The sequence below is a fragment of the Ischnura elegans genome, chromosome 8 (assembly GCF_921293095.1).
Source record: "Ischnura elegans chromosome 8, ioIscEleg1.1, whole genome shotgun sequence".
In the NCBI taxonomy this organism is placed as follows: Eukaryota; Metazoa; Arthropoda; class Insecta; order Odonata; family Coenagrionidae; genus Ischnura; species Ischnura elegans.
The window spans coordinates 103,182,196-103,209,610 of NC_060253.1; the positions used below are offsets into that span (position 1 = coordinate 103,182,196).

The 27,415-nt window shown below is 38.8% G+C and overlaps 1 protein-coding gene across 13 annotated transcripts in view; it reads left to right on the forward strand.

Moving 5' to 3' along the window:
* Positions 1-27,415, forward strand: part of LOC124164576 (peripheral plasma membrane protein CASK) — a 209,581-nt gene that overhangs the window by 81,054 nt on the left and 101,112 nt on the right. The window contains exon 1 of one of the 13 annotated variants that reach the window (XM_046541968.1): positions 6,965-7,370. The exons of the other annotated variants lie outside the window; for them this stretch is intronic. Within the exon in view, the coding sequence (XP_046397924.1) occupies positions 7,359-7,370 (12 nt within the window). The 5' untranslated portion in view covers positions 6,965-7,358. Of the gene's footprint in view, positions 1-6,964; positions 7,371-27,415 lie in introns of those variants that run through there. 13 annotated transcript variants of the gene reach the window in all.

The following is a 27,415-nucleotide window of genomic DNA, read 5'->3' on the forward strand; positions in this document are numbered from 1 at the left end:
CCTATGAGGTACGTGTAGCCGTGAGAGAAGTTTGTCTTACTCAGATTAGGGAGGCTGTGGAAATCAACAGAAGCATCTTCGTTTCAAGGGGAAATTCAACTATCATTCTCTGATTGTAAATACACTAATTCTGGCGGAAAACCTCGCTTGATTTTATTTTTTCAATGCCTTTATCTAAACTATCTAATTCGCTCGCTACGGAATGAGTTCCCAGCGATAAAGACACTCCGCAAAGTTGTACAGCATTCATAGTCCCATTTTTTTCTGTAAAACTCTTTACCCATTCCATCATTGAATTCTACCTCGCAGTGCCATTTTACTTCAATTTCATGAATTATTATATTACTCTAAAGACTTTTTTCATCATTTTTTTCTGAATATGGGCTGGTACAAAACACATTAGCAGCCTAGACTGAAAAGGGCTCGACCAAAACCTGCCTTGGATAACGAAAAGGAGAGGTCCCACTCAAAGTGACGCAAAAATATTACGCCTCGATTCATGTTTTATATTTGCTTCGTTGAGAGTGCAATAGAACTTGAAAATTAAAACTCGAGTTGTTGCTACTACACCCCGATTTTGTAGCACAATCATGCATTGGATTCATTGCAATATTGCAAGTCTTAGTACTATCAAATTGCTCGCCAATCAGCATTTTTTCGGGTTGATTAGGCATCTCGTAACTACAATTTTGCAAAAAAATTACAAAGCAGTGGTGAGCAATGTTTTTGGGAGAGAGATAACACACTTTTTTGAATAATCAGCAAAATACTTTACAGTTGAAATTTTCACTGGAGGATCCAATATTGCACGTTGCACGGCGAGAAAGAGGATTAGAAACAGTGATATTGTTGTCGACAAAGGGAGGATAAAGGGGTACAAAATTTCCGAAAATGGTAGTATACCTAGCAATATTTGCACGAGCCACATATTTAGCGTATGAAACATCCGGGCATCATAAATGCAATTTATTAATTGAGCCAATGCGCCTGGCAGCGTACGGGATCCTTTTCAGTTTCCTCCTCGCCTCTCTCCTTTGATGAAATCCTGGAGAGTGTCACGCTTAGTTTTAAAGCGGATAATGTGATGATCGTAAGCGGTGAAGTACGGAGTTGAATTTAAAGCGTTTATTATTTCATTTGTATATCGCAACTCTTTCGAACGTTTCAAACACTCGCGCCGAGGCGTCTGTCGGAAATTATGCCCGTCTGTTTTTATTTATTTTTCTGCGTTCGAGTTCACTCGATATTACTGCATCAAAGGAGTCATTGTGTCTGATAATTATATGCGCTCCCGGTTATGTAATGCTTCTTGTCTCATCTTCTTATTTATTTGATTCTGGAGTGTCCGAAAGGTTAGCCTTTGTCTTGTGTTGGGAGTGAATTAGATGGCAGCACTGATTCCGCGCCTGATTAAATTATCTTTCGCCATTCTTTTCAGTGAAACTTAGTTCCAAAAAGAAGGACTTCATCTTGAACATTCGTGGTTGTATTATCTATTCCATGTTGCTTCAGTATTAAAAATGAAAAGTAAATTGCATGAGACTCCCGATATGTTTTCATTTAAAACCCTTTCTTTGAACGTGAATATTGGATTTATACATAATCCACTTAGATCTGAGTCCTGCTGAAAAACTACGTTGGCAAGGAAAGAGGATCAGGCAATTAAGACTTTCTGTCCTAAACACATCCCCTGTTCATTGCAACAGCTACTTCATAGTTACCGGTGATATCGGGAAATTCTGGGAAATATGGTGTTGACGAAGAGTAGGTACTTCATATCTTTTTAACTAGCTTGCTGTCACTTGAGATCGCGTGGCTTTCTTCGGTGTGAAAAATGAATCGTATTTCAGGATTTACCCCTGGGAAACTACCTAGAGTTTACAGATGCTATGGTCTAATTTCATAGCAGAGCATTTCATGGGGGATTTTTATTTCAGGAAGGTCTACATGTCCCATATTTACTCGTGGTAAACTAAGTCAAAAGAGTCATTTCTGCAAATCTGAGACTTTTTTTCTTAATTGGCTTATGTTTTTATTGCTGAATTATACCTAATTGCCCAATCTTGTGTATTGTTCCTCTTATACTCTAAATTTCTTATTAATATGCTCAAAATGTGTGGTTAATGAATATTATAATAATATGTCTCGATACTACGTATACCTTAATTTATATGTGAATCGATAACATATTCTGCTGATTCCCTTACTTTTTCGAAAGGACTAATTGCTGTTTATTTTGTTAATAGATTTGTCGTGTATAAATTTGAATTGGATTTACTGGATTTATGAGTATTCGAGTGCGCTTATCTAAGCCATAAAACGTTGCAAAGTTGTTTATGGCAGTAAGTTGATCTCCATAACGCAGGCAATAACCATGGCGTGTTAGCTCGTCTTTGCAGTCATCAGGCAAAAATACTCTGATCCTAATTTAAGCTTAAACATGGCGAAATGCTTATGATAGAATTTTTTTTAGATTTACTTTACTTCATTTCAGTTTCATAAATATAGGCATTATTGAAAGTGCGCGCGCAGTCATTGCTGGCTTCAGCATTCGGTTACTGCGAACCCAATCGGGAGTTCTTATTTATCATTACCCTGAGGCCTAACTACGTGCCGAGTGACTTGCATTAGAAAGTGTACTAATGTCCTTTGCGCTCTCCCACAGGGCATTAATTGCTATGATAAAAACGCTCCCTCAATTTGTGTAGGTTTAGACTTGAAATTCCTTTTTCCATCTCATAGCTCGGCATAAAATAATTTTAAAGTTTACGTAGGAATATTTCGTTCATTTATTAGTTATAATCAAACTGAAATACACTTGAAATTAATACAAAATAACTGATTGTCTAAAAGTATCAAAATATCGCAAAGTCCCATGTAAAAAGTTTAAAATTCGTAAAAATATCAAAAAAGCAATGTGTTCTAAGAGCAGAGAAATGATTAAATATGTGGGAGAAACCCTAATTGTATGTGATGCCACCTTATTTTAAAAAACTGGTATAAGACACCCAAACGAGAAGACAGGTTCGAAAAACCTTCGTAAATCTTGTAATAAAGAGCAAATGCAAATGATAAGTTGGGCGCAAAATTTCTAGTGGCGTTCCAGACTAACACCTGGTGGCGGAATTCCGAAAGTTACCCATTTTTTTTCTTCGCCGTATAATAGTGTCGATCGGGTTGCTCGCCCTCATAAAGCTCAGCAGACCATATAAAAAATCCTTTTCTTTTTCGTGAAATCCGTAATGCGTCTCCCTCCCACGCACGGTTAATGGCCCGGTCAACAAATCTGGTAGCGTGCCAGTTGGCCAAACCTTTCCTCTTTTCTTTCCCGACGTTTCTTTTGCCCGAGCCTTTTTATGTGGACAGCCTTCCAGGCTATCGCGCATACCCCACCAGTTTTTAATGCTGGACCCGGGCGTGGGGTAAAAATAATTCCGGCCGCTCACACGCGCGCGCAAAGAGGAAGTCATTTTTAATTTAAACTCCTCTCTGGCGGGTGGAGGCAGCCTTTCTTTTTTTTAAGTCCTTGTCTACTCTTTCCGTCGCACACAAGCCGAGAGATACTGAGAAGGAAGAGGGCTCACAGATTAAGGACGATGAATAATTGAGATGCAGCGTCCCCCTCCCCTCCCCCACCTCTTGACCTTTACACATCGCCTTTAGCAATGCCCATTGTTTGCGCGACGCACTCCGTCCGGCCGTCTGCCTTACTTACCGTCGTCATTCCGACCGCGTTGATACGTGAATTGCGCCGTTTTTACTCGAGGGGGATGCTTAGAGAGGTTCCTCGTTCTTAATTACTGATGATCGCTTAGCCTGCTTTTCTTTCCACTTAGAATAGATAGGCTGTGTCAATTTCTAATATACAGGGTGTCCCATTCATCTTGACCACCTGAAATAACTTTTTGTCCAGATGCAAATTCAAAAATGTGTCAAGCAAATGTCTGTTAGTGGTCCCGGGCTCAAAGTGACTTTTGTGTTATGTTTTGACTTACTTGCCATTTGTTTACTTCAAACTCACGGAAATGGACGAGTTTCTAATGTATTCATAACGTTATGTTTATGGTCCACTGTGCTACATTTTTGAATAAGTCTTTAGGAGAGAAAATGAATTGCCGAATAAAAAATATAGGATGCCATTTAAAAAAGACATACCGCTGTTCATATATTTGTAAATAACAAAGCTTCAAGGAAGGCAATCGTGCTGATCAATGACCTCCTGACGGCTAATGAACATTTGCTTGACAAATTTTTGAATTTGCATCTGGACATAAAGTTATTTCGGGTGGTCAAGATAAATGGGACACCCTGTATATATTCTTCAACATTTTGGTGGGAATGTACCTAGTAGCGGAAGCGGTAGAGCGCTTGGCTGCTGATTATAGGGTAACTCGTTCATATCCCGGTTGAATTCTTCGGGCACCCTATAATTAAATCCTCGACGTACAAGGTGGCCCAGGGAAAGTAACTTCCCTTAATGTGTGATGTTTAACCGCCTGTGGCTTAGTTCGAGGTGAGCTCTACCCTCATCTACCCAAACCAACCTACGGGTCGATCACCGAACTAATTCAAAAGTAGTCCCCTACTGAGATATCCTGAGTACACAATCGGAGTACGTCATTGAAGGTTTATCATTGAAATATTCATTTTAGACTGTCCATAGATCATTAGTTTTCTGCCCGAAAATTATTATTATTCGAAAAATAATCTCTAATTTCCTCTTACTCTATGGTCTTTACATTCTTCCTAAATATTTATTATTTTACGGGCTATATTTTGATTTAGGTTATTTTTTTCTGTTAAGCCGTTTTTTAGCTCATTGTTCCATTTGGCATTCGGTCCAATGGCTCTACAATTATTCTGTGAAGGAATTTTAAAAATTTTAATGTATTTATTTCTTTCAAGGGTGCGCAAAATTATTGCTATGTTCTGCTATTGCTTTGATACTGCTCTAGATTTTTTTCAACGAATAGAAGAAATGTCTTGCGATTATCTGTTTCTGTTTTTGATTTGATATGCACAAATTTTTTAATGTAAAAAATAGAGTTTCCGTATTACTTATAACTAGTTTAGGTACTACTGCGCTGTTCGAATTCAATAGCTAAATCAGTGATGTTAATCTAACACGAGACCATGCATGCAATTACTCTAGTTACAGCTCTGATCCGACCCTTAAATGTCAAATTTTTTAGATACCTACTTAGGGTAGGTAGTCTGCATAAAAAATTTCTTCCAGCTGATTTGTGACCACATTGGCCACTGTACACTGTACTAGTGCAAACTACCCGTCAAAGTAATTCCTATACCTAGTCTAATTTTTTAACAGCTGACATCATCCACCATGGTTATATTCCAGTGAATTTAAGGGAAAAAATAAAAAATAGGTAAAATTTTACTCTCAACGCCGATATTTGACCTGTAGCAGCGTTATGCATGCCTTAACTCCAGTAACTGTTCTTAACCGACCCCTATTACCGTACGCGTGGGATATCCGTCTGCCTAAGGAGGTGGTGTTTACCATGCTAATCTATTCCATCTATTTCCCTCCGCAACCCCTCCGCTTATCTCTCCTTCTGGTGAGATACTTGGCGAAGGTGCGTCGCTACCATGTAAATCTCTTCTATCTCATTGAACACGCAACGTCGAGTGCTATGTACGGCATTTATTTCTGTAGGCTTTATTTGTCGTTTCATATTGAAAAACCTAAAGGCTAAAGTCTTTCCTTTAGCCTTATTTTAAGCCAGTTGGCAGTGCACACCAGTCATGCATTGGAGTGGATCGAGGACGCAAACAAAATTACAAATTAACGTATTTCAACACCAAAATTCAAGCTTAAGCCACATAATAGATATTTCATAGCGCCAGTCTATGCCTTGCTGTTGTATTTACAATGCATTTCTTTTTTCTTTGTCTTGACCTCGGTTATTTATTGTTTTATCAACGTCTCGGAGTATAGGTCATAGAATCATATGCAAAATTGTTTGCCAAAGTTGGGATGTATTTCTTGCATCTTCTCCAGGGCTGTGATTGAGTATGACCGCATCAAATTGATACATGAAGGCATGAAAGATAATCACAATCATTATTACAATATAGAATAAAAATAATTAAATTTTACTTAAATTAAAAAGAAAAAAAAACAAGAATTTGGACATACTTTTCTGTATTTAACCGAAACCGTATTTTCATCTTAAATTCCATTCTGCTTATCAACTTTGTATTGAATCGTATGATTCAAGTAAAAAATCTAAATTCAAATATCCCAGCAACATGACTTGATTGAGAGCAAATCACAATGCAAAAATAATTTTAATTATAAGCTGATTTTATAGCTTTTATCCGAGTCTTCGTGCTAAACGCGCCTCTAACCTGGCCATGGGATTCCTTCCTATCTGCCTAGGTGGTTACCATGTAAATCTCTCCCATCTATTTCCCTCCCTCTCCACCCAACGGTCGCATATTCTCCCGCCGCCAATCACGCCCTCGAGCAAGGATACTCCATCAGCATCACCTTCCCCACCCTTCCCTTCCCCCCGGCAGCAGCGCCCTCTTCTACACGGCCTGTGTGCTGCCCTTGGCTCTTCTTTCCCACCCCCACACCTGTCTCTCTCCGCCGAAAGGACCTTCTGCCTAATCTCCTCCGGCTCTCGTCACCTGCTCCTCAACACCCCCACCCACATCTCGAGCCTTCCTCAGTTTCTCTTACACTGCACATCCTGGCCTCTTCTCTCTCTCTCTCCTCAGCGTTTGCCTCCTCCTTTCTCGAGATTATCCTCGTGGGTGACTTCCGATTGGCTCATGATTCCCTCCTCAAGTGGCCACATCGTCCTTCCTCTCCTCCCATCCTCCTCCACTGAGTGTCCCTCTTCTCAACCCGCTTCTTCGTCTCCCCCTTCCACCCTTGTCGACACAATAAAGACCCCAGACGACCGACCTTCGGGCCTCACTCGGTCCTGCGGCCGTCGTCGGATAGATCGCGCGTTCGTGCCGCCGGGATAGTAGCCGTGCTAGTGACTCCTCGTCCCTGCCAGCATCCTTGGATGCTCTGCTGTGTGTGAGTCGAATCCACCCTATCGTCCAGCTGATGGTGCTTTCACCCAAAGAGTTCGGTGGAGTTCGCACCCGCGTGGGGGATGGTCAAAGAAGCTGATTGGTGAAGGCCGTTCCCTCAGTGTAAAACTCGGTATTCCCGCCAACCTCTGGGTTCCAGCCTTTTTCTTCAGATCTGGATTAACCAAATCGGTATCGTTCATGGTTACTGAATATGATTCCCCTTGCGGTGGCGTCGCGTCAGTGAATTTGTTCGTTTTTCAAGATCAAGAGTAATCAGGTTCATCTTCCAGTCCAGCCAGCCGTGGATGCTCTATTATGTGAGTCGTTTACGCTTAGATCTGTCTTTGTAGCGTTTTTGATTGGATTGTAGTTCCATTTGCGGCGATGTATACTACTATGTGCTTTAATTTTAGCATTGGTGAAGGGCTTAATGATGGCCTCCAGGTCAAACTGTTCACCATATTTGTGTATCCTTATCCGGAGTCGCTCGTATTCCGCAGCAATGATACCACAAGATCGGTCTCGTTATGGCAGCAGATTTGTACGTGTCGTAAGCCTGGCATCCGCAAATACATCGACAGTTAGAAAAACATTAGTCGATTACTCGTTCACGTCTAATTATCCACTGTTGCTACGCGAGTCGTCTTCTCCTTTTTTCTCTGCAGCTATAGCCGTTAGGGGTCGCTCTACCAACGAGTTGCTTTTGAAGCCCCTCGATCTTGGGCATTCATGCCTTTCAGTCAAACCCTTCTCCGCTCCAAATCATTCTCAACTCAGTCAGGGGCGGACTGGGTGATTGGAGGCCCTCGGCTGGGGCTCATGATCGGGCCCTCCTTACCGGGGATTGCGGGTGTCTTGCCCCGAAAACTATTCGGAATTTGCATTACCGGAAATGGATTTTCGACGCTATTCTGGCTCTTAAAAAACTAGGTAAAAGTCAATAAAAATAGCGAATACGTAAGAAAACAATTCTATGGAAACTGAGAATTTTACATATTGCAATATTTATCAATGCTTTGTGATTGTATTATCTATTTAGTGATTTTTTTCCTTGACTTTGCACTGAAATCTAAAAAAAAACTCTGAAATAACATTTTCGTATAGCCCTTTCGAAAATGCATCAGGATTTCTTTTTTTTCTGGCAACTTTATTTTATTTTTACTTTATGTAATCTTTTTACACTGACTGTATGTTGTATATTAAGCAACTAATAAAAACTTAAAAGTTAATAATTGCAAAAAATTGGTTCGAGTAATCTGAGTCTTTCTTTATTACACCTATAAGCGTCTTACATATTACATATTTAAGCCTCTCGATAGACGCGAGCGTTGTGGGAGGCCCCCTTATCTCGGGGCCCTCGGCGATTGCCGACCTGGCCAGACCGCCCCTGAACCCCTCCATCTTCTCTTTGGTCTTGCCCTCGTCCTCCTCCCTTCCCCACCTGCGAATTACGAATTCTGTTCCCCACATATTCATCATCCCTTCCTCAAATACCATTGCATCCTTCCTTCCTGTATTTTCCTTGAGTTCTCCCAAACTGTCTTATTCCTAATCCTATCTTTGGAAGCTACGTGAGTCATGACTGACGTTTCGTGTTTTACAAAACTACCCCTCGGTTTTTGTTTTTAAGTGGAGGGTGATAACAAAGAGGTTATTGAATAATATGATGGTTCAAATACTTGTAAAACTATAGATTCCCATTCACGTTTCACTGTACATATTTTCTCGTTCATCCCATTTTTTTTAATGAACCGCGTCGAATCCAACGATTTTCGAATGTTCTCCGCTTTTCTCGAAACTTGGAATGATGAGAAAGTCTGCAATGTAAGAAAGAATTTCAATTTTCATATTTCTCCAGTGGAAATCGGTCGATACATTTGCGTTGCAAAATTCATCTTTTTTTGTTCAAAACTTCGAACTGGTGCATACTAATGCCTGAAACTCTTGAAAATCAATCGAAAGGTAGGCTACTTCAATTACTCCCTGAAATTTTAAAATTATGCGTAAAAAAACACATCATTTCAGGTTTACGTGCAAAAAGTTTTTTTTTTTGCATCCATCCACTATTCTAATGTAAAGCGTGTCCTGATCCCGTAAAATAATGTAGTAAAAATTTTGTGCTGTGCGCGCCTTTGCTTGACAAGTACCTACTTGTGCATGGAAGACTATGTTAACATATGAATTAAGAAAAGGGTTTTCGATACATTAAAGTTGCAAATTATGTATCATGTTATGATTACAGTTTCTCTCATTATCAAGAGATTTTTTTTAAATAACATTTAATTTATACCTATATTTTTCCCCTTCGATATTTTTATGCCCATTTCCAACCGTACGTAGCTACTTTCCCTCCATTTACTATCAGTACTTGGACTTGAGACATTCTTTTTCCTACTAGAAAAATGTTTTCAATGTTCGGCCGACTAACCGCATTTGTATATTCTTAATAAATGAGAAGTTTAGAGCAAAATTATTATTATATTTGAGACAGTAACGAAGATAGAATATAGCAGTGGTAAAATGCGATCTAGAGGCAGAAAAGTGCATACGTTAACTTTTTGATTTACGAGGATAACTGAGGATCAATTGTTTTAAAGATAGTGGAACTTTAAAGTGATGAAATGTGCTATTGCTTGAGTATTTGGCTTTTAATTTATTCTGTGTAGTAGATAGAATGTTGCGGAATATAGGTAGAATGTAATGGTACGAATATTATTATAATTAACATGGTAACATTTATGGACCCTAAACTTTCGTCCTCCAGTTGATTTCTTCTAATGATAGCATTTCTTAGTAGGTAATTAAGTTTTAGAGCTCAGCGACTTCAGCATCTAGTTTTAAGTTGGTTTATAGTTCAAGCTACAGTTTTTCGCTGCCCTCACTAACAAACTTATTTTTCTTTTCTTTTAATGGCTGTAATTTTCATTTTCGCAGGATTGAATGAATTTTTTTCGTAATTTCGTTGGCAAAAGTTTGTAATTTTTTTAAGCAGGAAATATTTCAGAGTGAGAAAATTACTTGTTAGCATTTTTTCGGCTAGCACCCGCCGGGTAAAAAGCTCATACACTAGATGGTGATTAACCGTCATCAAATTTTATTTTTATTACTATCATACGTATATTTTGCTGATGTAATCTGTTTTTTTTAAGTGGTTGCAACTGTGGCTCGGTTGCTGCAACTGCAGAAAATTAAATCTCGGCCGGTCACTAAATCAATGCAATGGCCATTATCCCAAACTCAATAATGAAACTGCGGCGTATGGTCAACATGACCCTAATTCGCGTGACCTTAATTTAAGCCTCTTAAAATGCAGGCTGAAATTTCATTATAAATCCATTCTCTGAAAGCTCTCGGTAAAAATGTTTGTCGTGATGCGAATTAATTGCTTATTATGTGACTCATTATTTTTCGATATTTACTCTATGCAGTTAAAATTTTCCTTCCCCAAGAGCTTTTTTTCTGCTAGATAAAAGTTATTTCCTTTAACGTGCTGGAAGATAAGCGTGGAGGAAAGAAATTTGAAAAGATCTTTTAATTCTTTAATTGGCGTGTTCTAGAACTAGTGAACGGCGATAGATATTTGATATATAATTAAATAATTTAAAAAATCTAGTGAATGGTACGAAAATATTTAAATAGGCATATATGCAGAAATTTTTTTTTCACCTACGGGAAAATTTAATATTTCGTCATGTGCAGAAATCGGTTTTCTTTTGGGCCCGCCTCAATCATGGATACTCAGCTATATTTGTGAAGAAATCCGTTCTCCCCAGTCAATTTCCGTGTATTTTTCATTTTCTTGGATCATTTCCGTAAAATGTAGGCAATAAAATATTGAACGTGGTACTTCTCAATGTTTGGAAAGATTTCCATTAGTTAATGAACCCTTCTGCGAGCTACTAAAAGCATATCGTGGTAAAAGTTATTTTTTGTAGTTAAATTCGACAATGAAATATTCCCGCTGAATTTATTTTCATACGATGCGTTTCGTTGTTACAACTACATTTACAAGTACACTTGAAAGTGTTGTTGTAGCAACAAAATTTAGTGAGAGTAATAAATTCAATGGAACAATAAATTCAGTAAATATATTGCAATATTTTACTTACAAGTGGACTTTTTAGCCCTGTTTTTGGGCTCCCTCAGCGGCCACGGGGGGTGCTTTCCCGGGCTACAACACCCAACCCCAACTTGAGCCTTTAAACGAGGTGCTAAAAACGAGTAAGAAAAATATAGATTACTTTTACTATATACTAGTACAAAATTACTGTTTTTGAATACAAAACATCACGTATTCATCATCAAAAATCCCAAAATTTTGCAAGGGAAGACCGACCGCCTTTTACTTTGGTGTGTTTTCCAAACACCCCGGGAGGGCCCCGAAATCTTTGGTAAACCCATCCTCTCATTTCAAAATCCTGGATACGCCACCGGGCTTCCTGATTACTTTTTTCTCCCCTTAGAGACGAAAGAGATACCGTGCCACTCAGGAGGGTCCTAAATTTGTTTTCCTTTTGCGCAGTTTAAGTCGATTAGCCATTTGATAGGGGCGTTGATGGTGTGTGCCCATCTCACCACCGCAGTCATCTCCGTTCTATTTGGTTCATCGGAGCCCCGAACACCTGTCATCCGCTTTCTTTGCTTTCTCCCTCTCTATCACGAGACTTGAGTTCCGTTCCACGAGGGTCCATTCCCCTCCTTCCTTCCAAAACCTCCCGTGGTGGTGTGTAAACGCAATTAGTCAGCCCCGAGGCGAACAAACAACGGGAGAACATCCGCAGATGTCTCATCGCCCGCACTCTCCCATAGTTTGTGAGGGGGGGGGATGTTTCTTTCTTTCCGAAGAACCTTTCACCCCCTTCGTCTCTCCGGGGACGGAAACTCGAGAGGACCCATCGATACCATCTCCATCGGACGTAATTCGTCATTTCCAGTGACTTATTAGGCCACATTAATGGGACTAATAGCGACTGAATAATTCTCCTCACAGCGTTTGTTTAATCCAACGAGTATCGGCACTTAATGTGTCGTTCTCGAGGGCTCAACTCCAATTTATTGCGCGGGCAATTCCTAAGTCGTTATTACTCGAATTAATACGAAGATATTCCACACATTAGGCAAGAAAAATCTGTTTCGGACATGGCGTAAGTTGCATGTTGTAGCGATTTGTATTTTGATATATTTGCAGGGATTGTTGCTGTGAGGAGAGGTGATGGTAAATTTACTGGGACACATTAATGGGAGTAATAGTGAGCAGGTAATTTTCCATACAGCATCAATTTAACCTAACCAATTTCGGCGCAAACTTTGTCATTCGTAAGGGGACAAAACCTGGATAGTAACACGGTTAGTGTGGAAATCGGTAGGGTTAATCAAACATTACGTGGAAAACTACTTACCCGTTACTACCCCAATTTTCACAGCGATATTCCGAAAAGTTGAGCCAGCGAAGAAATAATCATTATAATGCCGTGATGCTTCCTTCACTTCCACTTTACTCGACTCAAGATTAAATAAGTAACTGAGTAGCTGATTTAATTAACACTGTTCGACTCTATTTGTTGAATTTCGCCACTTCACTAATCGCAATCAGTGGCGGATCCAGGATAGGGACAAGAGGGGGCTAAGTAGAGGGAAACCCCCCACTAGTAGCGGGGCTCCGAACAAAATTTCCATTTTTCTAGTGTGAATTGGACCCCTTAGATCCACCACTGATCGCAATGGCATTGGTAATATATACGACGGAGTTACACTTGATAATTACGTGATAAGTGCCGAAACCGGTCGTGCTCATAAAAAGATGCGTGGTATTTTATTCCCACTAAGGAGTAGAACTTGTGAGATGTCTACTGGTTCATAATAACTTTAAGCAGCTCAACTCGACTTGGAATAGTCATCAGTTGAGAAAATTATAGCTTTCTTTCAAAAATTGCCAGTAGCAAGGAAGAGAATAGTGTATGATGGTTGTCTCATGAAATACCGTAAGTTCTTTTAACCCATTATAACCCACTTTTGCTTCTAAGTAACGTCAATAAGGTATCCATTTGCAACTCTATTGAGGAAATATGTGAACTGCATATTCTTTGGTGCGGTAAAGGTTAATGGTGAAGCTGCCGCATTAATTTTTAGAGTAGAAAATTTCAATTTTCTGTAATGTGGGGTCTTGAAATTTAATTTCTTCCTGAAGCAGCTCTAGGTTAGTAAGGGTTAAATTTATTCCATAGTTAAAACACGGTCTAAGCTGGGTTAGGCATAATATTTGACTTGTGGTTTTATAAGTCAAAATACACCAAGTTGATGCGATTTAGGCCTTACTTTCTTGAAACTGACGTTAACAGCTTGAAAGCTTGAGGGTATGTATGTAACACCATTGCCCGACATTTGATTGTACTTCAAAAATAAAAATACTATGCCTGAGAAAAAAAACAGGTCAATTTTTCAAGTAGTAGTAGTAGTTACTCCTTACATATTGAAATTTCTTTATTAAAGCGCAAGTCCAAAACGAATAAAAAATGACGATAAAAGACTAGTCGTGCTGGAATGAGAAGTCATTTTTAAGTTTACTGGTTTTGCCTTCCGTCCGCCGGAATTACAAGCGATGTCTAGGAGCGATGTTATGCCAACGCGATATGCTAATTTGATATTAGGATCCTCGTGTATGCAATTACTCGAGCCGCTGTGCTCATCTGACGACCATTATTTCCTCTCATGAAATACCTGCCTATGGAAGTGGTTGCACTGCTAGTTTAATTCTGGTGTGTAACAATGAAATATTGCTTTAAGTTTTTAATTTTCTCGGACTTTAAACCCGATGCGTCATGCCGGTTGCGGGTGGTCAAACCGGGTGCGTCGATCCATGATTCTTCGGAACTGATTCACTATGAGAGCGCAATATTTTGGTAGCTCTTAAATAGGACACGAAGAGAATCAGCGCTTCATGATCGGGTACAAATATTTTCCATTGATAGCGGTAAATAAAGTAAGAGGTGTGAAGCAACTGAGAGAAATGTCTCATTTCATTGGGCAAGCAAAATGTTTCGTGAAAACTGTTCGCTACCTGAAAATGTCGCTTTTGTGTCTTACGTCAAAATCTGTGGGAAATGCGTTAGCATTATTTTTCTTTGTGAGAGAATGGAACATTTTGAAAGTAACATTCACATTAATCATAGTATTTCATAATTTTTCAGTCAATTGGATGTTGAGTGAATGAGATGGATCTAGTTTCTTTGGATTTGATTAAATGCTGTCCAAAGGATGTAATTTAAAATGAGTGTATCACTAAAACACCATATTTTTTCGCATGTTATGATTCTGACTCTTTTTTTGCAACTCAAGTAAAGCATTAGAGGGAATCCTGAAACCCTAATACAACCCTGTAATTATCACTATTTATTCTGCTTTTATATTGAGCATGTAGGTTTATTTCGTCGGTACAAAAACTGTTTAATCAATAAAACTTTATTCGGCTGGCTTGAATTTGCGAAATTCCTATCGCCACTTTAATAATCTGGTGGATTTTCCGTAGTTAGGTGAGTGTGCGCACCTTCAAAATTCGCGTAATATGACGAATTAAGTGAGATGCTCGCCCGTAATTTGCTAATTCCTGGTTGAAAGGGATGGGCGAACTTGGTAAAAGGATTTTACTCGAAAGCGAATGCCTTCCCTATGAATTTTCTCTGTGGCAATGCAAGAGAGTGGTTTTATAATTGATATATTATTTTCTTAATTTTAGCTCGTCCTGCTGGCATTTCTAAACAATCGTTATTAATTACATCTTTTTCCTTCATTGCAATGTATATCATTGTTTTATTTGTTTAAGACTACGCCCTTGAGCTATTGTGAAACGCTTGATTACGAATGCAATATCAAATAAAAAAAACCTCTTTTGATGAAATTTCATTCAGACTGTTTCTTACTGTAGATGAAAGGAAAACAAAATTCTCTCTGTACGTTCCACACTTATAATTTTTCCGAACATGGTTTTTTGACATGTATGTCATTTTCAAGATCATCTTTGAAAACATTTGCGCAATGGATGATATCTTTAAAACCTCAGTAGAAACCCCGCCAGCATTACAGATGGTCACGTACCTACTCTGTCATTTTCCCTGTTTTAAATTCATTTTTTCAGGTTTAAACAACATCTGAACTAGGAGAGGGGCGTGACAGATAAATAAACTTGTAAGATTAAGATGTTTGAAAAGTTAGTTCCTTACTTATTTGTTTAATTTTGGTCATTATTCCTGCGTTCTATGAATCTGACGCGACGTTTGTTTGGCTTTTACTATTTATCAACGAGAGCATCAGCGCGTACCTAAAGGTCTTAATACACTTCTCTCTTCATTTCGTTGGTTTCGAGTTTGTGGGAGTGGCAGACTACGTTTGACGTTTATGCTCTTGCATCTAGTTTTCAGTCTGGTTAGCGTAATCGGTTCTGGTGAGCCTCGGGATATTAATCTGGTATCGCCACTTTATGTGATAACGTTTATTTTCAGTGAATCCATTCCCTCAGCATCGTCTGCAGATTCATGAACGAGACACCCCTTTCTTATGCTTTATGGAGTGAGACCACAATCGCATTTCCTTACTTATCCTGTCCCTGCTTGGAAGCGCAGAAGCTTTGAGGCAAGGCACTGTACAAATGAAACGGGAGATTGGCGCATAATTCAATCATGATGTGTGTCTGTTCACAGAGGGCCGAAGAGCTAACCACCTCCATAATCATTTAGTGCTAATTAGTTTATTATCTGAATAAACTATAGAGTTTTTGTTGAAATTATAGAAACTGTATGGCTTCTCTATTGATTATTGGAATTTAAATTTCATTATTAGGAAATTCTAGCTAGTTATGTCCTCCTCTTGACTCAATATTCCAATTACTCGTCTATTACTCACCAATGTTTACTGAAATTATCAGTCATTTCGACTTTTATAGACAATCACTCTCAAATAATTTTTGAGAACCGGTTCAATACTTCCTGATCCATAAAACAGATCCATTTTATAAATTCAATGAAACGCTGATGTAATGGATGAGTTATTGGAACGATGAGTCAGGAAGAGGACATGACTTATTATAATTTTACACTATTGACATTTTATTTTTCCATACTAAGTAGAGATTTAATGTAGCTGTTCGAATTTCTGCAATAACACCAAACCTTATTACGCCACATGATATTATAGTGACGAAGTAATTTCCCAAACTACGTTACTTACCCAACCACTTTCGACAATTACTTGGTCATTCTTAAGGGTCATGGTCATGGGGTTGTTAGGGAACGAACTCGTGGTGCGTGCATTCTGCGTCCATATTAGACTAAAGGGCCGGAATAAATGTGAACTGTTTTGACTATGAAATCAGCTATACGCGTATAAATCGATGGAATTGGCTTTGAACATTTAATTTCCAGCTCATTCACTTCCTCTTCCTCTGTAAAAAGGCTTCAGCATTTATCAGTGAGTAGTACTCTCGCGAAAACTAGTAGTTAGTATTCTTTGCGACATTCTTCCCTTGAGATCCATTATTGCTCAATTATTGCGAGTATTATTGCGTGGCCAAGCTCTGAAAAACAGACATTGGCGTAGGTATATAAATAGCTGGAATTGGCAGTGAACTTTTACTTTCCAGCTCATTCATTTTCCCTTCACCTGTAATGCCTCCCGCCTTTACCAGTGAGTATTACACCCGCGGAGACTACGTAGTACTCTTTGCGACGTTCTTCCTTTTGAGCGCCATCCAACGTTAGCGGCGTTCGCTGTGTTGGGTCCGCAGTTTGCGCTCCCATTGACCATTGTTACGCGGTACGCGGCGTTGCCACACTCCATCTCCGAATACGTCTTGTGTGTGTGAGTGAGTTCTCCCGCCGCGCCTGTTTTTTAGCGGTTGGAAGTGGTTGCGAGAACGCTCTTCGCCAGTCCTGACGCTGAAAGACCCCGCTCGCTCTACTACTTCCATGCCCTTTAGGGCTCGCTACGTAATCGTGTTTTTTTGTTTGTGTGTGTGTGTGTGTGTTCGGCTCTCTCATGGGCGCAGAATGCACGCACCGCGAGCTGGTTCTCCCCAACGATCCAGCGCCCGAAAATCTCCCCCAGGAGTCTCCAGTAGCGCGCGCCTGTGCTCGGAGCACAAAGGTTCTGCCTGCTCTGGCTGCGGTGAAAAGGGGAAATTCGCCAGCCTCCGTGATGGTGCAAGTGCTGAATCTGAACTGCTGAGGCTCTCTTTGTCTCTCTGGCAACTATCACTCCTATCTCGACCCTTTCATCTCTTCAGAAAACTTAACTCTCTCTCCTAGGTTTCTCCGTTTCGAATACTACTCCTTTGCTTGAGGAAGTTCGCTTGTGATTCAGACCTGCAGACCTTAATTTCTTCGTATCCCCTGCAACTTCTTTGTATCCTTCTTTACTGGCCCAAAAGTTTTCTCACTTTAACTCTTTGGGTATCTCCCCCATTATTTCTCTCAACTTGTGCATTAGAAATGAATTTATGATGATGAGCCTTTTTTCTACAGCGTTGAGCTAACAATTTGTACTCTGAACATTGCTATCTTTACATTTTTACTCCACTGACCGACGGTAGAGTCAAGGTGTTATCAGTACCGAAATTGCAGTGCATTTTACTTCAGCGGTGGCAGTTTAGTGGTCGCAGCGATTTTAATTTGAGCATCAGCGTTTGATTTTTGCGTTCGTTTGAGTGTAATTTACTGATATTTAATTGAATATTACTTCCATTTCATACCATGTGGAAAAAATCTCGCAATAGACATATGCAATGCATGGCGGTAGAAGCTTAGAGTTGATTGATTCCTTTTACTTCCGTTCAAAATTAATAATAATCACGTCGCCGCGGGAATCAAGTTAATGTGTGACACGAAGTTTATTTCGGACGAAAAAACAACGTTCAATGCTGTTTAAAATCATTTGGGAAAGCATATTTATTGTTTTGACTCTCGGGCGATGATACAGCCCATTGCCAGCATCAGGTACTCTGTCTTCTGAGCGTAATAAACTTAGGCGATTTAAGCATGATGAGATGAAGTTTATTTCTAAAAATATTTAAATTATGGGTTTCGAGTCAAATTTTGTAAAAAAAACCATCGTTAAATGTGAAAATATCATTTATTGGGGAAGATAAACCAAATATTTATATCGTGTGTAATATGTGGTACGATGAGGTGGAAGTTATTAATATTAGTTAATTAAGACATTAAAATGCTTCACTGAATTTATTTCCGCACAACGCGCTTCGTGTCAACGATATAAAAATAACCAACGATAAAAACAAATATTGATAATGCAAACACAAGATAAAGCCGGATAAATATATTCATGCCAGTACTAAGATGGCAGAAAGTACTTATATCTTGATAATAAAGCATGCAGGTGCATCTGGCTGGCTGTGATATACAATCCCTCGTGGAAGTTTTTCAATTTGAATTTTTATGCTACTGCCAGGTAAGTATAACAGATTTGCCTCTGTACCCTGAGAACTCTTTAAATCATCCCTATTAATCTTGAGTTGTTATCTACTATATGCCGTTCAATATCAAGCTATGAGAGGGCTCCAGTGGTACATTGACCACGCCTCACTGCTTTGTCTCTCAACTCCGCCACAATTTCCTCTCCTGCTCGACTCGCTACAAAACCACGAACGTATCCCGAAACGCAAGCCTCAACATCGACTCTCCCTACGCCATCAGAGGCAGCGGCCAGGACGTTTTTTTGCGCGATTATTAGCAGTACGGATCCAAAGTGTTTTACCTTCGCGCAATCGAGGCCGGAATGAAAGCCTTTCCCCCCTTGGAATACACAGAACGAGGTCCTTTGGTACATTTCTGCCCCACGCAAGGCGGAACACGCTGTGAAAGGTCGTTTTCGGTTTTGTTGGAGGAAACGGACCAGGGAAAGGTGATTCCAGTGCAGAAGCGACCGCGTGTAATTGTGTCAGCTTTGTGAGGTGAGAAGGTAAAGGCCCATCGAGTGCGGTGGGACGGTCTTTCTCGAGTTGAAACTATTGGGATGCGTTGGGTCTCTCCCTGTGAGGAAGTGGAAAGGTGGCCTTTTCGCGGCTTCCCACTGTTGTTTATTTGAACATGATGAAGGCGCCGAAGTGATTTCTCGTTCCTTTGTAGTCACTTATAGTGATCCGTATTTTAATCTTGTGTTTGCAGATGCATTCTCATCCTCTGGAGAGAATAAGTTCTTTTGGTGGCACTTCTGCGCGGTGTCTAAATCGCTCCGTTGTATTTTCCAGTGATCGAGTGATTAAGTTTGAAATGTATATCACGAAATATCAAGGTAGGAAGTTCCTTTTTAAAAGAATAGTTACTGAATATTTACCATACGGAAATCGTCTTCCCTAAATGAAGTACAACATCCTGGCTATATGAGCTTCATGCCGCTACATACGTGTTACTAAGATGATATATAGCAGTTAAAATTCTAATAAAAGATATTAGCCTAAATGCATCAAATAACACGTTAATTACTTATAGTTATGCAAATTAAAGTTTAAAATAATATCTGCTAAATATTCCACGAACAGAAGTATCACAGGAATTGTTTACCAATGAGATATAGCATGTACGGGTTTGGTTACGACATTAAATTCCGGAAAATAAGGCATTATTCATTTGTTATTTGTTTTGAGAAATGGGTTATTTTATACTTTTTAAGAGTATCTTAGACATTACTCGCAGTTACGATGATTGATTTTTACATCTTCATTTATCCATGATTAGGAAAATGAGATATAATTTTATAGCATGGTGATTGCCTATAATTCATCAGCTATTTAAGAAATAGGTGGAGAGCTAGGAAATACTGTTTCAATATGCACAGATTTTCCTATGAATTTCTCATTTCGTAGATTATTTTGCATCGTACGGCTCTTCCCTTTCGTTTGGTGAATCAATTTTTGCAATAACCTTTCTTTATCTGCTTCAAGTTCTTAGAATTGGATCTCTATCACTTTATTTTATGATCAGTCTATAGCTTACTACCAATTAAATCTATGGAGGTACAAGTGAAATTTTAGTCCAAAGTTTTCGCAGGTCATTTACCTTCACTTAAACTAGATTTCCAATGTTGTGATTGACGTGAACAGTATGGGAGTTGGCGAACTAATTGATATGCGTTCTCATGTGTACCGTTGTCCCTGGCGAGACCCAAGCTAAACGATAATGTCTAAGGGTGCCAAATTTGCAGGCTGTTCTCCAAGAGGAACCAAGCGTTCGCTGCCCTAAATGTGTGGATGCCAACCGTCGTTAGGGTATTATACGACATATGTTCCTGACCCTTCGGGAAGGGCTGCCAGGGGATTGACAGCTTATAGGAATCGAGTCATGATCAGCACATGCCATCAGATCAAGGGGTGGTGCGGTCTAGTCATCAGAGCAGGAATTCTCCTTTCATCGTGGCCCCTTGCTGTGATGACTATCAAGCCAATCGCTTCTCACAGTTCATCCCTGACCGTTGTATGCCAAGCATTCTCTTGCGCTAAGGACGTGTCACTGTGAAAAGAGTTTTCATGCCATTTCCATAAATACTGAGTTGTTCCCTTCTTAACCGAACCCCTGTAACTCTGAAAATTGAGTACTTTAAAAATGATGAGAAATATTATGTGCTGATATTTATTTTTTACAGAATTACTAACACTTCTATCGGCGTTGATTAATTATAAAAATACAGTAAAATTGCAGTTATCGTTTTTACTTAATAACTGACACATCTATAATAATACGAATGCAACAGTTCGGATAAATCAAGGTTTGTCTCTCGCTTTAACATGTATTTCAAATTATTTCTCGTGAACTTGGAATTGAAGCCAAATTATTTCATTTAAGGAAGTTAAAGTTGCATTTCGCTCAAGCATCTGTAAAAATTGCTTGGCTCAAAACTGCATGTATCAACTTGCTGACTCAAAATTGCATTCATTCATTAACTACCATTCATTATCTACTGCCATTAACTATAATTTTGAGTTCTTACATAACATGGTGTTATCAATGAAAACAAATGAATGAACAGGGAAAGTATTTTTAAAGATAATGGAAAATATGATTTTGGAAAGACTTGTATGAATGTATTGATTCATTGAATATAATTTGAATTTCCCGGTGCAGCCATTATCAGGTCGCTAGAAGAAAAAGAAGTGCAATACATAAGTTATCATACCATTTCTGTTTCGGAAATCACAAAAAATTCTCCGAGTTATGATTGGTGATCTATTATGAATGATTGGTCTTCTATCATTGGGGACGTACAATATCTATGGATGTTAGAACTGCTAGTGAGAAATGGGCGCTGAAAATATGGTTTAATTCCGTTTAACCTTAACCGGTGACCCTCGGACCCAAAATCTGATAAAATGTGTGTAGATACATTTGCAGCATTAACACTAGGGCTCCTCTCTACTGACGAGCCTCGATCGCCGCAAGCAAAGGAGTTAAAGGGAAGAAAAATCAGCCCTTTGCCACTCACAAAAGAACCCCACCCACCCCTCGACGCTTCCTACACTCACCCGAGCCACGGTCTATCTCCTGTACCCCTGATTGCTGAATCAAAGGGAGGCCCGTGGTGTGGCGTAAAGGTGCTGAGAAATCCCAGGCTTCCGTCGCAGCCACGAACTAAATGCTTATTAATATCCAGTCAACCTTTTCACCTGACTGACGCTTTACCTTATAGAGCTGAATTCCAAATAAAAATATTTTTGCGAGTTACTACAGACGTTGAGGTTTAGCTCACTCATTTAAAAACGTAATCGCCGAAGTTTTGGAAACTGATTTTCAATTTTTAAGGCTTTTGTGTATGTTGCGGATGCACTTGAATCTCTATTAAGCTTATAAACCTAAACTATTATTTGTTCACCTTTTATTTTCTCTTAAGTGGTGATAAGCCGTTGATTTTGTACGGTTATTTCTTGTACCGATTGATGCGGATGCTTCAGAGAAAATGCTTCAGATTTTCCCTCCTTTGTTAATCAATATAAATTATGTACCAATGAGCACAAGAAAGAACCGTGAAACATCAACTGCATATCACGCCCAAAGAGAAAAAATCTGCTGAAGCCTATAAAAAGGGAAATTGAGATCAATTAATTTCTGTCATGTGTAGAAATACAGTGACGTTCTAAGGTGTCGTTTACCCTATCGCTCTGGATAATATCTTTTCTTTCTCGCTCAAGCAATCAAAGCCTCCAAGTCTCGATAGCCTCGCAGCATAAGCGGTTTAACCGACTTCAAACGCTTTCATTTAGTTATCTCATAAACTTTTTTGTAGAATCCCAGTTTTTTCGAAGCTTTCCTTCGTATTTTATGAGGAGCACGTATTGAGTCTTTCTGCTAGATATGCTCGAAATGAAAAAACATTGGATACAGCAGTAAAAAAATTTGTTTTTTCCTTCTATCAAAGTTTTATAATCAATGTTACCACTCAGTCTTTAGGTCTCGGCTAGCAAAAATATCGCACTTCCCATACAAAGCCAGCAGATGGGCACATAATTTATGTTATTGCTATTTGGGTGGTTGTGGTAAACATGGTTTAACGTCGCAAAAGAAATGCACCTACGCCGCGACAAATACAGTGATTAGTCTTTCTGCCTTGAATATCAACTAATTTTTAACCCCCTTCACTTCAATTTATTTTCTGAATATCGTGCTCCTATAATCCTTTGTGTTTATTATTGATTGGAATGGTAGATAATGGCATGATGTTTTTTGTTTGTAATCAACGTAGAAAAATAAATATAAAGTGATTATTTTATTATATTGTTCACGAACTAACCCTCTTCCCGTAAGAAAATCCAGAGCACAGCTATCGCCACTCGTAGTGTATCATTATTTTCTCTCCAATGCATTATTCTTCATGAAATATTCACTGCCCATGAGGCTTAGATTGCTTGAACAATTTCGAATGGATGTCTTTAAGAGCGACACGGAGAACATACTATTAGAGCCTCACTATATTTCCAGGTCCAAGAGGAGCGATAAATTAAGGTGTTTGGCCAAACGGATAGATATGGGAATTTGTTTGTCCCCCGCACCATAAAGGACTTTAATAAATGCTAGTTGTAATTTCCTTATAGCACTTCCTATTTATGTGTGAATGGCTGGTGTCCTAGAACCCCTTGCCACACCACTTTTAGGCGGCTTGCGGGGTATCATGCAGATATAGGTGAAATATGAGTTCTTTACGTACGTTATGGATATTTTAACATTACTAACTTTCAAAATATTTATATTGTTATTCTAATTAGTGCTAAAACTATGAAAATCTGATGACGAGCTATACGCTCGCCATACCGCAATTCGGCATAGGAAGTTCATTACGACCTAAACTCATCATTTTATGTCATGGGGTTCATCGTGCTTTCCTTCATAGTGATAGATAGATTTCCACCTATCGTTTTGTTTTCTAGTTTGCCTAATTTTGAATGGAATGGATAGAAAGCGACATCGTCAGGATATCGTGTGGTCCGGGATGCAAAATCCTCTCCGCGCCGTAGTGATCCGTTGCATTGGCGGCAATCGGGTCAGCGTCCGCCGTCGCTACGAGATGCCTGTCGCCCAGCTGCGCCATCGCTTGGCCGCCACTCGAACGATCGATATCCGAACTGCGGTGAAAGGGCTTTTCTTGTCCTTTGAAAAAAATGTGTGTTCGCGGAAGGGGTCTCATTTTTGAGGAATTGCAGATAGGAGGAGGAAGAAAGAGTGCTATCTGGCGGAACATACTCGGGATCGTGATAATATATAAATTCGGTAAATTCAGGCGATGTCACGTAGAAAATCACTACCTCTAAAGAAAGTCGAATTCTACAAAGTACCTATATATCTTAAATTTGCGATCCGAGATTCTCGCTTCGTTTTCATAGTTTTTATTCTGTACGATTGGCAATTAATTTGAATCCTTAGTGAAAGGTCACAATAATGTGTGGATTTGCTTAATAAGTTGGTATATGTCGTATATAAATTGGAATTAAAAAATGTGCTTTCGTGGAAGGGATCTCATTTTTTAGGAATCGGAGATGGGAGGAAGAAAGAGTGCTACCTGGCGGAACATACTCGTGATAATATATAAATTCAGAAAATCCAGGCCATATCACGTAGAAAATCCTCTAAGAAAGTCGAATTCTACAAAGTATAAATCTCAATTTGCGATCTGAGAATCTCGCTTCGTAATCATATTTTTATTCTGTAGAATTGGCAATTGATTTTAATCGTTTTAATTAATTTGATTAATTTGATAGATCACAATAATGTGTGGATTTGCTAAATAAGTTGGTATATGTCATATACAAATTGCAGATAGGAGGAAGAAAGAGTGCTATCTGGCGGAACATACTCGGGCTCGCGATAATTGTAACATCAGAAAATCTTTCCTTCCAAAACATTTTTATTCCTTAAAAATAGAATTTCTTTCCTCGTGTCCTTCCTTCGAGATCTTTTCTCAATCGCTTCTCTCACAACAATCCTCTCTCATCTCACAACTACTCGTTGGCAACCTTCCATCACTCTTCATGACAAGTAAACATCGAATTCAACGTAGAACTCAAATCAACATTATAAATTGAATATAAACATGAATAACAAATGTTACATATTACACAAATTCAGTAAATTCAGGTCTTATCTCGTAAAACATCAATACCGCAAATAAATCACGTAAGCGCAAATTCCATAAAGTTAAAATCTTTAATTACGATCCTAGTTTCACTCGTCGTAATCATAGTTTTCACTCTGTTGCGTTGTTTATCATTTTTATTTCTTCGCCATAAGTCACGATAATGTGTGGTTAGTTACTCCTGCAAAATACTAAATTTTATTTCCTCATATACTACTGAAATACTACCTCAGCTCTATTTTCTTCTATATTTAACATTTTTGTGTTAGGCACTTAAAAAATAAAATCGTTAAAAATTTTCTAGATTTTCTTAATCGAAAATGAAGTAAAAGGTGTAATGGATGGATACAGCAAACAGTGAACGCACTTACAGAGAGAATCGATGGACGCATTTCATTACTTCTGAGAAATTAAGGAAATTTTTGCATGTGTTCTGTTATGAAAGCTATCGCTCTCGTCCTCATCTTACGGATTTAGGCTTGCATTCTTCGGTAGTCTTAGATCTTGCCTGAGTACGTTTTTTGACATTATACTATAATAATCATTGTGCCTCATTATCATCACGTGTGCCTAATTATATTATTTTTTCTTGCCACTGTTGCTCTTAAGATGCTTAGCAAAGCTGGCAGCAAAAAAAAGTAGCCATCATGAAAAATAAATATTCATCATTCAATATTACTTCTAGATCATTTTCGAATTTCCCATCCAGGCTCCCTTCCTGAAGAGAGGTCGTTGTTACTACATCATCAGAAGTAGTAACAATAGCAGTAGAAATAACATGGTACAGTAGTAACACCGTGTAGTGACATCGAAACCTGGGTTGGAATAAATTTTCTAATCCTGGAAAATTGCAGTTTAGACAATGTGGATTATAATTGAATAAAATTCTAGAAAGTCCGAATAAAATGCGCAGATGCGAAGAATGATGGAGTGGAATTTTTCCTTGTTGAAATAAACACTTTATAATAAGGAATAAGCAATTTTTCACGATTAGAAAGGAGACTATCATTTTTAATTGATTCTACTTATTAAGAGAGAACCGAAAAAAGTACTTTCGAAAGGATTTTCTAGACAAATAAACACTTTTAATACCTATCCCACGATTAGAAAATTTATTCTGGCCTAAGTTTTGATGGTACTACTTGATATTACTACTGTATGGTGTTACTTCTACTGTTACTACTACTGATGATGCGGTAACATCCAAACCTTGGTCGTAATAAATTTTATGATCGTGGAAAATTACAAGTGTTTATTTAAGTCTAGAAAATCCTCTCTGCATTACTTTTTTCTGTACTCTTTTGATAAGTAGGCTCATGGCTAAAAATAATATTCTCCTCTCTTAAGATGTGAGGGAAGAATTTTATCGTTAGCGAGAAGCGCGACAGTGTGTTTGCTTCTTCGTGCGTGCCCACGAGCGTGATTAAGAAGGCTTTTAAGCTCTCAGGAAGGGCTTGCAATCAGGTAGTCGATACTGTTGTCGACTCGGGAGTATTGCTCGATTTTTCGAGTGTCATCGCCTTTAAAGGTTTTACGGAGGGGGCGGGGGGGGGCGTGTGGGTAATGGCGCGGGGAGAAGATAGGCCGGAAAGCGAAGGAAACGGTGTCGTTGTCCCCGTCGTATGGCTTCTCTTCCGCCAATCCATTTTGCTGCCGACACCCGTCCTCCTCCAAAGAATCCATCATATCTCTAGTTGCCTCCCTCCTCACGGTATTTTAACGAGTAGTCGTCCCTTCTTAGACCTTACAACACAGGCTTTTGAGCTCAGTTAATTCAAGAGTTTTTGCGTGCTTGAGCAAAATCACGAACGAATTCATCGCGTATTGAGTGAATGAAGTTAGTTCCAACTCAACACTTTGCTTGCTCTGGGCGTAATATTACGCCGCGTGAAATCCTTCGAATTGTGTACTACGGGCGTAATATTACGCCATCCGTCTTTTTAAAAATCGTAGTTTGCCTTTTTTAAACGAATTGATTGGTACTAACTTCTAAATAAACAAATGATAAAAACAAAAGCAAAATACATTCTTTATAATAATTCCAAACACCTACATATTCCTCGCCTGAAAGGTTGATTGTTAGGAAATAACGCAAAAGTATTGAAAATAGCCAGCACTGGCGTACAGATCTACAGTAGTTTGGTCAGTTCGGTAAGTGTTAAGAGAATAATTCCTAGTTTGCCTCTCGTGATCGATCGAAAATTAATGAATCACTTCCGAATCATGTGACTACTCTTGAATGCGATAGCAAAGATTTGAAAAAAAAATAATTGAGATTTCCAAAGACGGCAGTTTCGGTGATATTTCAGACGATGCGCTGCCAGTGAAGTGACCTGATGACATTCCCGGGAATCATTGCGCTGAATGCGTAAAGAGGATATAATAATTTTGCCATTAAGGGTTAAGAATGAACGTATTAAATGAATATATTTCTTTTGTTCTTGGCCTCTTGTTTGTATTAAATCATGGACTATTCTGGATGAGGTAATTTATAAAAAAGCATAAATTTTAATAAAAATAAAAACAAAAATAAATAAATAAATTTGCCGTTTCGGAAACATATTTTCCATTTTAAGGCTTATTATATGAAAATATGATAGGTACAATAAGTACAAAAGTATTAAAAATTAATTTTATAGCGAAATGAATTTCAAATATATTACCTAGACCTCATGAGTTAATGTTTAAGTTATTAAATGAATAAGTTGCAGGAGTGCGGCGATGCACCTCTATAGAGGTATGA